Below are 16968 nucleotides of genomic sequence, written 5' to 3' on the forward strand. Positions count from 1 at the left end.
TTGAGCTGAAGAGCCGAGGGATAATGTCCAAGCCCAGAGTTCAAGCCCCACAACCAACAACAACAACAACAAAAGAACAGAAAATTTATAAAAGATATAATGTCTAATAAACTCTTTATGGATCTTGGGTATCAGTCTCATCACAGATATATCTTTGTTAATTGTGTTTCTTAACACTTGAAATTTTATCTCTTGTCTTCTAATTTATGAAAGATGTGCAAAAGGTTAAATTTTCTAAAAGATATATACTGCCAAATTCCCCTGCTCTGTGTAACATCATCTTCATGGTCTCGTTCTCATGTTTCTGTCCTATTACATGTCTTACAGTTGATGGTAAGATTGATCTGAAAATTCTGATGAGTGAAGTGAGAGCTTTTATAGGTGAGTAAAGCAAGTTTGTCTTCTGTTGACTTTTGCTTATTTTCTTCCCAGTATTATATCATATATTTATTAATGCTATCATTTTCTATAGTTGTAATGAAATATTTACATCCAACTTTTCAAACTATTTAGCATTCAGTCATGAAAATAAATGGTGATATTTGGGTAATATTATTTCTTGTGACCTCTGACAATAATATGCTGATCTTAACCAGTGTTTTAATCAGAGGTTATAACTTCTCCACTTACGAGGTGAATCCATATTGCACACTAGTTGTGAGGTCAGACAACATTTAATTCTAAATGCCTTTACAATTGCTGGCATTTTGATAAGGCATACCCTCTGTTTCACTATGGCCATATTTCCTTATCTCATTTATTCATTCACTCATTTCTTCTCCCTCCAGGCCCTTTAAGAACTTTTGAGTTAATTAACACTTAAGTAAAATCTAGGTACACATAGCAAATAAGAAAATCAACATTTTAAAGGACTGAGTCAATAGTGTTGCTTGAAATAATAATCACAAGAAACAGCATTAAGGAAAGAAAGACTAGATAACTCTAGTTTATTGGCTCGCTATATAATACAAAGTGATTTCTTCATTACTAGGCTCTCTTGACAATAGGCTCATTTTTCTATAAAGAATCAAGTAATGTTTTGTCTGACTCCTCCTTAAACACTAGAGAACATGTAAGAATATTAAAGTGAGGTAAGATTATTATAATGTCCTGAAACCACCCTATGTTACCTTTTTTCCTTTCAAAGGACGCAAAATTGATATAAATAAAATTGATGGTTTTTTGGAAGATTTGGGGATTGATCTCAAGCCTAATGAATACTTGGACCTTCTGAAGACATTGCCAGTTAGTGGTAAGTCTATGGATATCACTTGATTTTTTGTTTGGTTTTGTGGCTATGTGAAAAACTCCAAAATAAACTAAAATTGCTTGAAAACTGTTAAAAGCTAATGCTATTATAAAGAAAAGTTTCACCATGTACATTTGAATTTAAAAATCATAACTTCAGGCTGCTTGTTGGGTGGATTTGTAAAACTATAATACAAATAAAATAAACAAGAAAGAAGAAAGTTAGACACAAAGGCAGAGAGACAGAGAGTAGAACAATAATGAAAAGAAATTAAATAATTTGGCTGTATGAGTTTTTACACAAAAGGAAACACAGTTACTGACAAGATGAAAATTCCGTACATTTAAATATAGGCTACATTTCAATGTCAATATTAGATTAAATAAAACTGAAAAAATCAGGAAAATTTAAGATGCTTTTAATTCATAATTCTGACAACTATCAATATTTTTGTGTATTTGCTTTTAGTGCTGTTAAGATATGTGATAAGTAGATAATATATAAGTAAATATTTGTGCATATATTAATTATACAACTAATCTCTACAATATGAATGTATTTGTCATAAAAATCTTGATGATGCACATAAGTAAAAACTAAAAATAATCTCCAGTATTAGCAATATCTACTGTTAAAAACTTGAGATACATATTCCCACTCTCCTGCCTGTGAATAGTTATATTATTTTAATTTGGCAACTGTCTGAGTAAGTCTTTGAAAATTCACTAAAATTTCTTAAGTCTTAATTCCTGTAGGACTTTGAGAAAAAGTTGCAAAATGGAAGATATTTTTGTTCCCATAAGCATCAGAGTGTTATTTTCTCAACATTCACTGTACAGAAAAAAAAACTGGGGAGGGTGTATATCTAATTGTTACAATTGAAATTCTGTTCATGTACCAGTGACAGTTGTCCTTTTGGTGTGTGCATTATCCATTTGAAATGTTCATGAGGCAAAAGATTTTTAAAATTCTTTTCATCTGAAATTAAGATATATGTTCTGTTTTCTTACTCTATTTTTTAAATACTCCATTATTTTTCTAGAGGATGGAAAAGTTTCAGAGCAAAGGTTGATGAAGAGCATAATGTCTCTCCAGGGTAAGAAACAAAATGAACAGATCCTTATTTGTACAGTTAAAAAAAAAAGTACTCATAGCTGGGCACTGGTGGCTAATGCCTGTAAAGGTAGCTACTCAGGAGGCTGAGATCTGAGGATCACAGTTCAAAGCCAGCCTAGTCAGAACTCTTACCTCCAATAAACTACCAAAAATGTTGGAAGTGAAACTATGATTCAAGTGGTAGAGTACTAGCCTTGAGCAAAAAAAGCTCAAGGGAAAGAGCCCAGGCCCTGAATTCAGGGCATAGGACTGGCACCAAACGAACAAACAAACAAAAAAGGTACCTTCCTGTATTGCTGAATCCTTATAGATGCTAAAGTAGAATCTACAATTTATTTGGTATTCCCTTTTACTGTGATTTGGCACAAAGTGTTAGATTTCCTTGGATTTTTTTTCCTTTCCCTAGCCCCAAAGAAACAAAAAAAAAAATTCTAACTAGAAAGCAAAAGAAGAAGAGTGAAGACTGTCACAATAGGATTTCAGGGAAAGCAGAAATAACTTTGGAAGTACAGACAACAAAACTTACTCCTGTTTTACAGATTGTCAGTCCACTTCAGCTCTAGTTGTCAACCTCCTAGAATATTTTGCTTTGTAGGCTTTCTTCCAAACAAGAGCTCAGGAAATTGATTTTAATTTTTAAATTTTCTTATTTTTTGGAATAAGACTGAAGTTTCCATATTTGTCTTTAAATCTTAACAGTAATACTAAGAGATGAGTGATTTTAATTATAATAAAACATGTACATCAATACAGAAGAGAAATAATACAGTAGCATGAATATTAAGTACAATTTTAGAACCATTCCATTTCACTGTATTTCTTTCTTGTCTCTTACTTAGTAGGTGAGGTTGATATTGATAAACTAGATACTCTTTTAGAAAACATGGGGATCACGTTCACAGAAGAAGAATTCATGGATCTAGAAGAAAAACTGACAAAAGATGGTGAGCAGTGTAATTTCTACCTTTTAAAGGGGTACTAGTCTGTTAGACTTGAAAATAATGGATTTCTCCAACCAGAGAGTCAAAATATGAAATATTTTTCAAAAGCTTAGTGAACTTAGCTTGTTTTCATTTCCATTGATCCAAAATGCAGTTTCTTCCTTTGTGGTACTAAGCACTGAAGACATTGTTAAGCCAGATAAGGATCAGGAAGTAGACTCACAATTTAAAGAGATTTACAAGAATGGGAAGAATGGGATACTCGGGCTGGGAAGGTGGCTCAGTGGTAGAGCGCTTGCCTTGCATGCCTGAGGCCCTGGGTTCGATTCCTCAGCACCACATAAGCAAAAAGAAAAAAGCCGGAAGTGGCGCTAGCCTTAAGCTGAAGAGCTGAGGGACAGCGCCCAGGCCCAGAGTTCAGGCCCCACGACAGGACCCAAAAAAAAAAAAAAAAAGAATGGGATACTCACATTTACATATTCCAAAGAATCTAGCTCCTGTATCTACTACTTTAAAATACCTGTCCTTGACTCTTCTCATTTTTCTTGAGCTCTTTGACATCTTCAGTAACATTTTTTATACTACCACTTAGCTAAACTAAGGATTCATAATAATGACATAGCACACACACCTTAAACATTCTACTTGAGTGAAAAAAGACAGGACAAAAGCCATTTTTATTTAAGGATTCACTTTAGAGAGTTCTTCTTGCATTTACATACATATGTATTGTCTTTATTCCCTAAGGCAGTTTCTTTTAAGAGGATCAGAGTGCCTTTTTAAAAGCTCAACCTAAATTTCACTCAAAATCTGCCTGGATTTTAATTCTTTCTCCTATTTTTACAGATATTTATCCCTCCCATATTTAACAGAACTTTCTTTTTCATTATGGTATGTGAATTTTAAGGATTTGGCAGAACAAACTTTTAAAAATATTTTTATTATCTTGAAGTAGTTGTACAGAGGAGTTTCCATTCAACAAAGCAGTTTATGAATACAATGTATTTGATCAATGTCATCCCTTTCAATGTTCTCGACATCCTTCCCAACCTACCCCTCCCTCACTTACCTTAATTTTTGTAGATTATGCACTGAATTTTTTTTGTTGGTCATGGGGCCTGAACTCTGGGCCTGGGCACTATCCCTGAGCTCTTCAGCTCAAGGCTACCACTCTACCACTTCAGCCACAGCGCCACTTCCAACTTTTTCTGTTTATGTGGTGCTGAGGAATCGAACCCAGGGCCTCATGCATGCAAGGCAAGCACTCTACCACTGAGCCACTTTCCCAGCCCTGCACTGAGTATTTTTACTGCATTTCCCCTCCTCTTCATACTCACTCCTCTTCCCTTGTCCTCCATCCTACCTCTTTCAAGTATCCATTTCCTGCTGTTTATTTTTGGTGAACTTTGATTAAGCCTTTCTAAGTAATTATAGAGTTCTCCCTTGAATCTACTGAATTTCAGTTAATTCTTTGTGTACAGTTGTATACCACACAAAGTTTTCACTTACATTTTTATAAACTAGTTTTAGCTTCTATGTATGACAGAAAACACATCTTTTGTCTCTCCAGGCCTGACTTACTTCACTTAACATAATTTTTTCCAGGCTCCTCCATTTCTTTGCAAATGGACAAGTAAAATTCCATTATATATATATATATATATATATATATATATATATATATATATATCACAATTTCTTGATCCATTCATCCACTGAGGGGCATTTAGGCTGACTCTGTATCTTGGCTATGGTTATTAGTACTGCAGTGAACATGGTTGTGCTGGTGGCTTTATTATATCCTATCTTGTAATCTTTTAGATAAATGCCCAAGAATGGGATTGATGGATCATAGGGTAGTTCTATGTTTAGTTTTTGGAGGAACCTCCATACTGCTCTCCAGAGTTATTGAACAAGTTCACATTCCCAAGAACAGTATATGAGGGTTCCCTTTTTCCCTCATCTTCACCAGCATCTTTTATTTTTTGTATTCTTTTTTAATAACAGATACATTTATTATCACATATCCATCAGTGTGGCTTTCAATACCACTTGAAACATGCATATCATCATAGAGACAATCAGTTTTCCAATGCTTCTTATTTGATACACATTATTGCAAAGCCATTATAAATTACTGAGGAGGTATTTGGTTAAAAAACAATAAATCATACTGCTAATACAAATCAACTCTTGTTACTGGACAAGAGTTTAATAGTATTTATCTGGTAATTCCTATGTTAAGTGGATGCAATCTTGTGTATTTTCTGTAGTTTTACAGTCATAATTGTAGCAAGTAGTTTAATGCAAGACTGTACTCCGTATATGAAAATCCAACAAATATCTAAATATTTTAAATTAAACCAATTATCAATGAAAAACCCAGACACACATAAATTTTTTTTAAAAATCTGTTTTCTAAATTTTTTTTTGGTTCGTCATGGGGCCTGAACTCTGGGCCTGGGCGCTGTCCCTAAGCTTTGCAGCTCAAGGCTAGCACTGTACCACAGTGCCACAGCACCACTTCCAACTTTTTCTGCTTATGTGGTACTGAGGAATCGAACCCAGGGCCTCATGCTTGCGAGACAAGCACTCTACCACTGAGCCACCTTCCCAGCCCATTTTCTAAAATTTTTACACTTACTCATGGCAGTAAAATAATTCTCTCAAATTAATGCACTAATAGGGTAATGGAACTCCCACTGAAAGTGTTCTAAGAATAATTTACATTTCAAACAGTACATACATTTCTTATATGTTTGTTAACTTAATGTCTTTATCACTTAAAACCATAAAGAAATACATTATACAATTGTTTGTATTCTTGATGATGGCCATTCTGACTGGGATAAGGTGGAATCTCAGTGTCATTTTGATTTACATTTCCTATATGGCCAGAGATGTATAACATATCTTCATGTGTCTGTTGGGATTTTTACAAATAGAATCCTTTTGGCAATTTTCCATTACCAAAACTTTCTATATCATTCAAATTTGTTTTGTGGAAAAAACTCCCTTTTCCATTTATAATTTGTCAGTTTACGTAATGACTAAAATATCAGCTTAATAAAAAAGTAATAGAGGGAATGAACTTGATTAAAATATATGCTTATATTGAAATTATACAATTAATATATTCTCATAAAAAATCCTATATTAATAAATTGCTGTTAACATATAACTGGCTAAGTTTGGATTATTAGCAATTCAAACAATGTATAAAAAGTAAAGTGCTTCACTTTTACTTAATTTTTTTATGCTTTTGTGCCACTACTATACATCCACAATTACTCATGCAATAAACTAAAATTTGTTTTTGGCTGCTTGTATTCCTTTCCTTTTTTTCTTCTTCTTAAAAATATCTTAAAAATATTTTAGACTTTTATTCTCCAACCTTAATTTAGGCCTTTATCATTTCTGTTTTAGACCTCTTTCAAAAGACATAGTTTGTCTTAAATTCATTATGCATAAACTAGCATTGTACAAAAACTAGTATGGTTTAACCAAGATGAAACTCTAAACTTGTTGTTCCTAAATTAAAAACTCTTTAACAGTCCTTCAAAGCTTACAAATATCTTAGAACATGCACTGCAAAGCATTTTTATAAATTACTGATTCAGTTGATTTACTCATAATTTCTACTGGTACTTATATAATTGATACGTAAGTCTATGGTATAGGTATGTATTGAATACCCAAATATACCAATCTCTCTATGAGTCTTAGTGATAAAGCCATATACAAGACAAATTAATGTCAACATGGAGCCAGAATTTTCTTTCTCAAATCCATAACAGAGTTTATCTGCTACCTACTATAGCACACTATGCTAAACCCCAATAAGTCTCTTTGAATCATCTTTCTATTCCTCATGTGGCATTCATTGTCTTTCTCCAATTATACAAAGCAACATATTGTGATAAATAAGGGTCCTCAATGTAGACCAGTATGTATTTTCAAGTATTCAAGAAAATCAAGGAATTAAAAACAATATACCACCAGGCTCAGATGGCTCAAGCCTATAATCCTAGCTACTCACGAGGCTGAGATCTGAGGATTACCAGCCCAGAAAGGGAAGTCCAAGAGACTCATCTCCAGTAAACCACTCAAAAAAATCACAGGTGGGGGCTGGGAAGGTTGCTCAGTGGTAGAGCACTTGCCTTGCATGCATGAGGCCCTGGGTTTGATTCCTCAGCACCACATAAGCAAAAAGAAAAAAGCCGGAAGTGGTGCTGTGGCTCAAGTGGTAGAGCGTTAGCCTTGAGCTGAAGAGCTGAAGGACAGTGCCCAGACACAGAGTTCAGGCCCCACGACCAGACCCAAAAAAAAATCACAAGTGCTGAGGGAAAGCACCCAGGCCCGAGTTCAAGCCCCACAACCAACAAAAACAAAAACAAAAACAAAAAACAATATACCTAAAAGACTGGAGAGAAGATTTTAATCTAAGATCAACTTGTAATCCATGAAATCTTAGTTTCTGTTTGAATTAATGAAGCTATCCATTAAAGTTCACAAATTATAAATTTTTAAAGAACATGTTAAATAGTTTCATCTAGGCTGTTTCTCATAACTTAAATAATTAAGGCTTCATTTCTTTTTTGTAGTTTGACATATCACTGTCTGAATTTTGCCTTATCTTGTAGGTCAAAAGAAAATCAAACTAAATGATGTAATGAAAGAGTTGACTTCTATTTGGGGTAAGTGAAAAATTACTTAATTCTGTATGTTGTGTTACAGATATTTTCTACAAATCTTTCATTCTCTTGTTAATTTCAACATTTTTATCCTTCATTAATTAAACATTTTCATTGTCTACTTTGGACCACCAGTTTTGCAACAAACACAGAAACTTCAATTCACACTACGTAAAATTTGTATATATTCCCAAAAAGAAGGGAACTTGGTTTTTTATGGTAAATTGAAGGCACAATTTTATCTAGGTTTTGTTTTCATGTGTGCCAGAGGGTCATTACAGAAACATTATACTCCAATAAACTGGAAAAACCTAGCCGAAATGGAAGAATTTCTAGGCCCAATGACTTACCAAAATTGCAAAAAAAAAAAAAAAGATTAAAAAAAATCTACAAACAGCTGGGCACCAGTGGCTCACACCTGTAATCCTAGCTGCTCAGGAGGCTGAGATCTGAGGAATATGGTTCAAGGCCAGCACAGGCAGGAAAGTCCATGAGACTCTTACCTCCAATAAACAACTAGAAACCCGGAAGTGGCACTGTGGCTCAAGCAGTAGAGTGCTCACCTTGAGCTGAAGAGCACAGGGACAGCGCCCAGGCACAGAGTTCAAGCCCCATGATCGCAAAAAAAAAAAAAAAAAATCCATAAACTAATTGAATATTAATAGGAGTCTTCCAACAAAGAAAAGCCTACTACCAGACATCTTCATTGCTGAATTCCACTGGATTTCTAAAGAACTAATGTTGATCTTCCTCAAATTATCCATAAAGGGATTTGGAGGCATGGCTCAGTTGGAAAGTGCTAGCCAATGAACGAAAGGATCAGGTATCGAGATCAAGTCCCAATCTTTGACCTAATACAAAAAAAGAAAGGAAAAAACTATGTATAAAATAAAAACAGAAACAATGCTTTCAAGCTCATTCTGTAATGTCAAAACAAGATTAATAAAAGAAAACTAAAAACAATTCCCTAGATTAACATGGATTAAAAAATCCTCAACAGAATCCTTGCAAATGAAATTCAACAATATAGAGGGGAAGGGGTGGTAGGGGGAAAACAAAGAAGGAGGCAACAATGCTCAATAGGAAATGTACTTATTACCTTGCTCATGTAACAGTAACCCCTCGGTACAGCATTTTACAATAAAAAATGTACAAAAAAAGAAATTTAACAATATATTTTAAAATATCATATATCCTGATCCAGTTGATTTTATTCCAGGAATGCAAGGATAGTTCAGTATATACAAATCAATAAATATAATGCAGCACATAAACAGAATCAAAGACAAAAGTCACATGATCATATCATAGATGCCAAACAAGCCTTTGATGAAACTCTTGTATACAAGTCTTCATATAAAAGGACATAAGAAACTAGGAATAGCAAGGTAACACATCAACATAATAAAAGGTATATACAGCAAACCAATAGGCAATGGGAAAAAAATTGAAAATATTTCTTCTAAAATCAGAAATAGGAAAAGGTTGTCCACCCTCACCATTCTTATTCAACATAGTCCTTAAATCCTTAGCCTAAGGTAAGTGAAAGGAAAAAAAAGATACAACTAGGAAATGAAAAAAAATCAAATTATCCTGTGCATATAGTATGAATCTATTCTCTTTTTTAATATATATTTTTATTGTAAAGATACTGTGCAGAGGGGTTACAGTTACATGAGTAAGGTAATGAGCACATTTCCTCTCGAGCACTGTTAAAGGCCCCCTCTTTTGTTTTTCCCCAGCCATCCCATCCTACCCCACCTCCCCAACTCTTCCCTTTCTGTCCCCCCCCCCCAGTTGTAAAGTTTGTTTTCAACATAGTCTTTTATACATCTCATTGTTACAGTGGGTCAACCTATATCCTTGTTTCAGCATTTTGTTATTTTCCTTCCCCTCCCAAATTAGAAAAATGTATATACAAGATGCAGGGTACTGGAATCAAATACAGTGAAAACAGGGGTTTTATCATGGGGGAAGAACATACAAAAGAAACAAAAGAAATCACATAGTACATTATAAGTAGTTTAAAAACAACAGCAACAAATAAAAGCCTCTTGTGGCCCTATCTTGGGGTTCATTTTGCTTAGCACCATCTTATATGGCCATATGTGCATAGCTTTTAACTTTTTCTACTTGTCTTGTAAGATTATCCTAGACATATACTAATTATTGCAAATAAGGAAAACCATGGGACCTATGTTTCTTTGTTTCACTTAATATAATTTTTTCCAAGTCTTTCCATTTCCTAACAAATGGGGCAGTGTCATTCTTTTTTATGGAGGCATAGAATTCCTATATACATATACATATATATATATATATATATATATATATATATATATCACATTTTCTTGATCCATTCATCTACTGAGGGGCATCTGGGTTGGTTCCATATATTGGCTATGAAGAATAATGCTGTGATAAATATAGTTGTGCTGGTAGCTTTAGTGTGGCCTTGTTTGCGATGGTTTGGGTAAATGCCCAAAAGTGGGATTACTAGGTCATAGGGGAGCTCTATGTGGAATCTTTTGAGGAACTTCCATACTACTTTCCAAAGTGGTTGAACAAGTTTACACTCCCACCAACAATGCAGTAGGGTTCTGTTTTGGCCACATCCTCTCCAACATATGTTGTTATTGGATTTCTCTATTATACCCATTCTAACTGGGGTAAGGTGAAATCTCAATTTTTTTAAATTTATATTTCTTTTATGGCCAGAAAAGTTGAACATTTCTTCATGTGTCTATTGGCCATTCTTATTTCCTCCAAATTTCAAACTATTACAAAACCATAGTAATCAAAACAGCATGATGGTACTGGTATAAAAACAGACCTGAGGACCAATGGAATATGACTGAAGAACCATATATGAACACACAGGCCTATAGCCACCTAATCTTTGACAAGGGAGCTAAAAAATAGAATGGAAGAAAGACAGCCTCTTCAGCAAATGGTGCTGGCAAAATTGGTTAAACACCTGTAGAAAACTAATGTTAGATCCTTATATATCACCCTGCACTGGAATCAACTCCAAGTAGATCAAAGACCTCAAAGTAAAAGCAGACACCCTGAAAACATTACAGGAAGGAATAGAAGAAACTCTAGGGCTCCTGGCACAGGCTGAAATTTTCCTAATAGAGACTCAGAAACAAAACAAATCAAAGAAAGGTTGGACAAATAGGATTGGATGAAACTGCAGAGCTTCTGCATGGCAAAGGACCTAGCTAGCAAGATCAATACAAAGCCCACGGATTGGGAGAAGATCTTCACTAGCCATATAACAGACAAAGTCCTCATGTCTAAAATATACTTAGAACTCAAAAAATTAACTCCCCCAACAACAAATCGTCAAAGAAACAACTGCCTGATTAATAAATAGACTAAAGACTTAAAAAGAGATTTCTCTCAAGAATATGAATCTATTCTATTTTAAAAGACTCTAAAGCCTCCACCACAGAAAACTCATCTGATAGTGCTTTCTTCAAAGCAGCAAGATACAAAATCAACATTCAAAAACCAGTTGGTTTTTATATAATAATTACAAATATGCTGAGAAACAAATCTGTACAGCATTCTCATTCACAACTACCTCAAGTAAAAAAATAAGATACTTAAACAAGGAGGGGAAAACCCTAAACAATAAAAACTACAAAACACAAAAACTATAAAAAGATATTATATGATAGGAGGGCCTCACATGTTCATGGATGGGCAGAATTCAAATTTTGAAAAGGGAATCCATCAATTTAATAAAATTCAAAACAAAATTATAATGCGAGTCTTCAAAAATAGAAAAAAATAGAAAGATAATCCTAAAATTCTTATAGAAACACAAAAGACCCCCAGTAGCCAAAGCAATTCTGAGAGAAAAGAACAGTGCTGGAGGTAGCATAATACTTCACTTCAAATTAAATAAGAGAGTCACATAGCATAGTATTGACACAAAATCAGACATGTAGACTAATAGAATAGAAAAGAAAACCTCTTTAACAAATGTTGCTTAGAAAACTGAATGTGCACTTGGATCTAGATCCCTATAACCCTGTTTTTAAAAAAATTAGCTTAAGCTGGGGGCTTGATGACTCACACCTATAAATCTAGGAGGTTGAGATCTAAGTATCAAGATTTGAAGCCAGGCAGGGCAGGAAAGTCTGTAAGACTCTTATCACCAATTAACCACGAAAATAAAAAAAAAAGCTGGAAATGGACCTGTGGATCAAGTGGTAGAGCATTAGCCTTAAGCAAAACTGCTCAGAAACAGCACCCATGCCCTACACTCAAGCCCCAGGACTGTACACACACATAAAGAAAGCTCAAAATGAGTTATTATAAGACCTAAACCTTGAAACTCTTAAGAAAGAAGCACTTTAAGATATAAGCATACGTTTTTTAAAAGATATAAGTATATACAAAGCTTTTGAAAAAAATAGCTCAAAAATAATACCAAAAGTTGGCAAATGAGATTGTATCCAATTAAGCTTCTGGTGGACATCATGGCTCACATTGTAATCCTAACTCAGGAGACTTAAGATCTGAGAATCTCTGTCAGAAGCTAGCCCAGGCAGGAAAGTACATGAGCCTCTTATCTCCAATAAGCTGAGAACAGAGACATGGTTCAAGTGGCATAGAAATAGCCTTAAGCAAAAAAAAAAAATCTCAGGGACAGTGCCAGGCCCTTAGTTCAAGCCCATATATTGGCTTCCATCAAGAAAACAAAATAAGGGCTGGGAAAGTGGCTCAGTGGTAGAGCGCTTGCCTTGCATGCATGAGGCCCTGGGTTCAATTCCTCAGCACCACATAAGCAAAAAGAAAAAAGTCGGAAGTGGCACAGTGGCTCAAGTGGTAAAGTGCTAGCCTTGAGCTAAAGAGTGAGGGACAGCGCCCAGGCCCAGAGTTCAGGCCCCACAACCGGAACCCCCCCCCCAAAAAAAAGGAAAACAAAATTTAGGGAAGGGATAGTGGGAGAACAACAAGGGAAGGGGTAACAGTGCTGGACAAGAAATGTACTCATTGCCTTACTCATGTAACTAACCCCTCTGTACAGCATTTTTACAATAAAATAAGATCTAAAGAAAACAAAATATGTTAGACACTGGTAGCTCATGTGTGTAATCCTAGATACTTGCCAGTTCAAGCAAAAAAGTTCCTGAGACTTCTTCTTAATGGAAATCTGGACTAAGTGGTATATGTACATGTCATCCTAGTTATAATGCGACCACCTACACAGTAGGACCATGGCCTAGGCACACACACACAGGCAGGAAGTGAGAACCTGTCTTGAAAACATGCAGCATAAGTTTTTTTTTTTTTTTTTAATGACTGGAAGGCTGGGTGCTGGTGGCTCATGCCTGTAATCCTAGCTTCTCAGGAGGCTGAGATCTGAGGATGGCAGTTCAAATCAAGCCTGGGTAGAAGTGGCACTGTAGCTCAAGTGGTAGAGTCCTAGCCTTGAGCGCAAAGAGGCTCAAGGACAGCACCCAGGCACTGAGTTTAAGCCACACAACCGACAGGAAAAAAAAAAGGTCTGGAGATAGGGATATGATTCAGTGGTAAGACAACACACCTGGCAAACAGAAAGTCCTGGGTTCAAACTCTAGTATGTTAAAAAAGAAAACAAAAACAACAAATGCTAAGAATAATACAGGGAGAAGGGAACACTTACACAAAATTGGTGAGAATGTAATGTGTCCCACCATTGTAGAAGTCAGTATAGAAGTTCAGTGAAAAATAAAAATAAAAATAGAAGTACCACATAATCTAGCTAATTCCTGGCTGTGTTCTGAATAGATACAGAAAATTTAAAAATACACACGCACACACGCACACACATACACACACACAAGTATTAGCCAGCCATAAAGAAGAATGAAATTATTTTGTTGTCAAGAAAATGGATATAACTGGAGACCATTATCATGTTACCTGAAAAAGAAAGTCAAATGTAGCATGTTTTCTCTGTAGTATCAAGATTTTTTTGAAGACACAAAAATAGAAGAGGAATTATTTGTGAAGCAAAAGAGGGGAAAGAATCCAAGAAATGATCATAGAGAATGAAGCTGATTAAAGTGCTATGTACTTGTATTAAAATGTTCTAATGACATATTTGGCAGTGGTACTCACTAAACATATGTTGAAAATGAACTATGCAACTTGTGAATAGGGATGGAAGGGAAAAACTGGACAAGTGAAGGAAAGGGTGACATTGTTCAAAAAGAACGGTACTGTTCCCCCATCTGTGTAACTATAACCCCTCTGTACATCACCTTTATAATAACAATTAAAAATTTTTTACATGTTATAAGGAAGGCCAATATTTTAACAATTAATATATGCTAATAAAAAGTATGTTATTTATTAACAATGAAATCACTCTTCTTGAATTTTTTTCAATTTTTTTTTTTTTTTTTTTTGTCAGTCATGGGTCTTGAACTCTGGGCCTGGGCACTGGCCCTGAGCTCTTCAGCTCAAAGCTACTGCTCTACCACTTGAGCCACAGCGCCACTTCTCATTTTCTGAGTGGTTTTATTAGAGATAAGAGTCTCATGGGCTTTCCTGCCTGAGCTGGCTTTGAACTGCGGTCCTCAGATCTCAGCCTCCTGAGTAGCTAGGATTACAGGAGAGAGCTACTGGCACCCGACTTAAAATCCATTTGTGACACTCTATCTTTTCTCTAGGAGAGGACATAAATTTCAGTAACCTAGATAATTCTCTGAAAGATATGAAAGTTGAGCTCACAAATAAGGAATATTTTCGTTTACTAAAGTCTCTACCTCGTAATGGTAAGTGTTTAAAATTTATATATAACAGGTGGGCACCAACGGCTTTTGCCTGTAATCCTAGTTACTTGGGAGACTGAAACTGAAAAAATTGTGATTGAGGCTTGCCTAGACATACACATTCTTTCTCAACCAATAGCAGAGCACAATGGAACACACCTGTGACACCCCAGCTAAGAAGGTGAAATTGGAAAAGAAGATAGGCTAAGTGGTACACAACTGTCATACTCTCATCCTACTTACAATGGGAAGCCTAAATTTGGCAAGTCTAGGCACATGTCTATGTAGGAAGCAAACCTCTATCTTAAAAATAGTCAAAAATGGGGTGGAGGTATGGCTCAGTGGTAAAGCATTGATCTAGAAATAGCAAAGCCCTGAATTCAAACCCTATTACTATTACTGTCAACTAGAGAGAGAGAGAGAGAGATTCAAAAAGGCGTTATTTAGCAGTAGAATTAAGGGTCTCAAGCTTGATAGGCAGGCATTCTACCAACTGAGCCATGCTTCTAGTCCTTTTTGCCTTAGTTATTTTTCAGGTAGGGTCTTGCTTTTTTGACTAGTCTGAAAGCCTCCTACTTTATGCCCCATGAATAGCCAAGATTATATATGGGAGTACTTGTACCTAGCTGGTCATTTAATTTTTAATAAGGTCAACAAAAACTACTTCAGTCATGCCAGCTAATAAAAGACTATATTGCTGTCCTTGGTTGTATTAATATACTGAGAAAATAATGCATGTGTAAAATGGAAGAGATAAAGGATATTAGAGATAAAAAGATAAATCAATGAGTTCTATGTTACAAGTTTTAAGCCTTTGGTGCAAGTGAACAGACCTGCTTCATTAAAGTTTTTCTCCAGCAGGGCGCTGGTGGCTCACACCTATAATCCTAGCTACTCAGGAGACTGAGATCTGAGGATTGCGGTTCAAAGCCAACTTAAGCAGGAAAGTCCGTGAGACTCTTATCTCCAGTAAACCACTAGAAAACCTGAAGTGGCTCTGTGGCTTAAGCCGTAGAGCGCTCGCCTTGACCTGAAGAGCGCAGGAACAGAGCCAGGCCCAGAGCTCAAGCCCCACGACAAACAAACAAAAAAAAAGTTTTTCTCCAAACAAATTTCATTACCAATAGAGAGAAAATTAAACACATTTAGGAGAAAAGCATTAAGGTGTTTATCATTTTGAAATTGCAGGACTGGAAAAAGAATTATAGTTTTTTGTTATTTAAGTAGATCTCCTTTATTACTGCTCTCTGAATTCTGTCTTTTCTTACAGCTGAAGAAAAGGTCTATAAAAAAAGATTGATGGAAAGTGTGAAGGCTCTTAAAGGTGAGTGTAAAGTATGATGAGAAGCGGATGAATCTAAGAAATCTAAGAAATCCTTTGTTCACTTATATGAATTCATTTTATTGAATTGAACATCTTGATATTTTCACATTTATGGAATATTATATGTTATTATGCCATGGTTATCTATAAAATTACCAAGACCCATTTAAAACTTACCATATGTTGATAATGAACAAATGGTACAAAGAATAAAAATCTACAGTTTTTGTTGTTTTTATTTCTGTTTGTTGCTGTGTTGACAGTATCAGGGCTTAAACTCAGAACCTTATGCTTGCTTGGTTGGCTAGCAAGCTACCACTTAGCCACACTCTTAGTCTAACATCTAGCTAGTTAATTAAAGATGGAGTCTTGAGGACTTTTCCACTTGGGCTGAACTACAATCCTCCCTCTGGGTCCTAACCCCCTGAATATCTAGGATTACAGGCAAAAGCCACCAGCATCCATCTAGATTTAGTTTTAATAACTCTCCTTATACCCTTGACAAAGTCTTCCTGCATTTATGTCTTATGATTAAAGTGATAACTATAGAACATATAAACTAATAAGCATTTTTCTCATATTTGGCATTTTCTTTAATGATACTTTGTTTCTCATAAGGAGGAAAAGTTGATGTGAATAACCTGTATACATTCCTGGAATATATGGGGGTTGAACTCTCAGCTGGAGAATTTGAAGATTTTTTGCAAGACCTACAAATTGATGGTGAGCACTATAGATGAAAATTATGTTCATTTTAGAACAATTGGATTTGAGATTATCCATAAACAGATGCCCGTGATTGTTTGGAGTGTAGAGCGTGTTCAAAAAGTTTGAGGCAAAATTTAAATTACTCGGTTTATTTTTCTTT

At 35.2% G+C, this 16968-nt stretch overlaps 1 protein-coding gene across 1 annotated transcript in view; it reads left to right on the plus strand.

The window, feature by feature from the left end:
* LOC138830530 (fap1 adhesin-like) overlaps window positions 1-16968 on the plus strand; it is a 167559-nt gene that overhangs the window by 141714 nt on the left and 8877 nt on the right. The window contains exons 83-90 of the mRNA XM_070026908.1: window positions 328-381; window positions 1148-1252; window positions 2292-2345; window positions 3205-3309; window positions 7950-8003; window positions 14675-14779; window positions 16047-16100; window positions 16719-16823. Coding sequence (XP_069883009.1) covers window positions 328-381; window positions 1148-1252; window positions 2292-2345; window positions 3205-3309; window positions 7950-8003; window positions 14675-14779; window positions 16047-16100; window positions 16719-16823 — 636 coding nt within the window. The remainder of the gene's footprint in view (window positions 1-327; window positions 382-1147; window positions 1253-2291; window positions 2346-3204; window positions 3310-7949; window positions 8004-14674; window positions 14780-16046; window positions 16101-16718; window positions 16824-16968) is intronic.

The sequence above is a fragment of the Dipodomys merriami genome, unplaced genomic scaffold (assembly GCF_024711535.1).
Source record: "Dipodomys merriami isolate MVZ:Mamm:240054 unplaced genomic scaffold, mDipMer1.0.p SCAF_19, whole genome shotgun sequence".
In the NCBI taxonomy this organism is placed as follows: Eukaryota; Metazoa; Chordata; class Mammalia; order Rodentia; family Heteromyidae; genus Dipodomys; species Dipodomys merriami.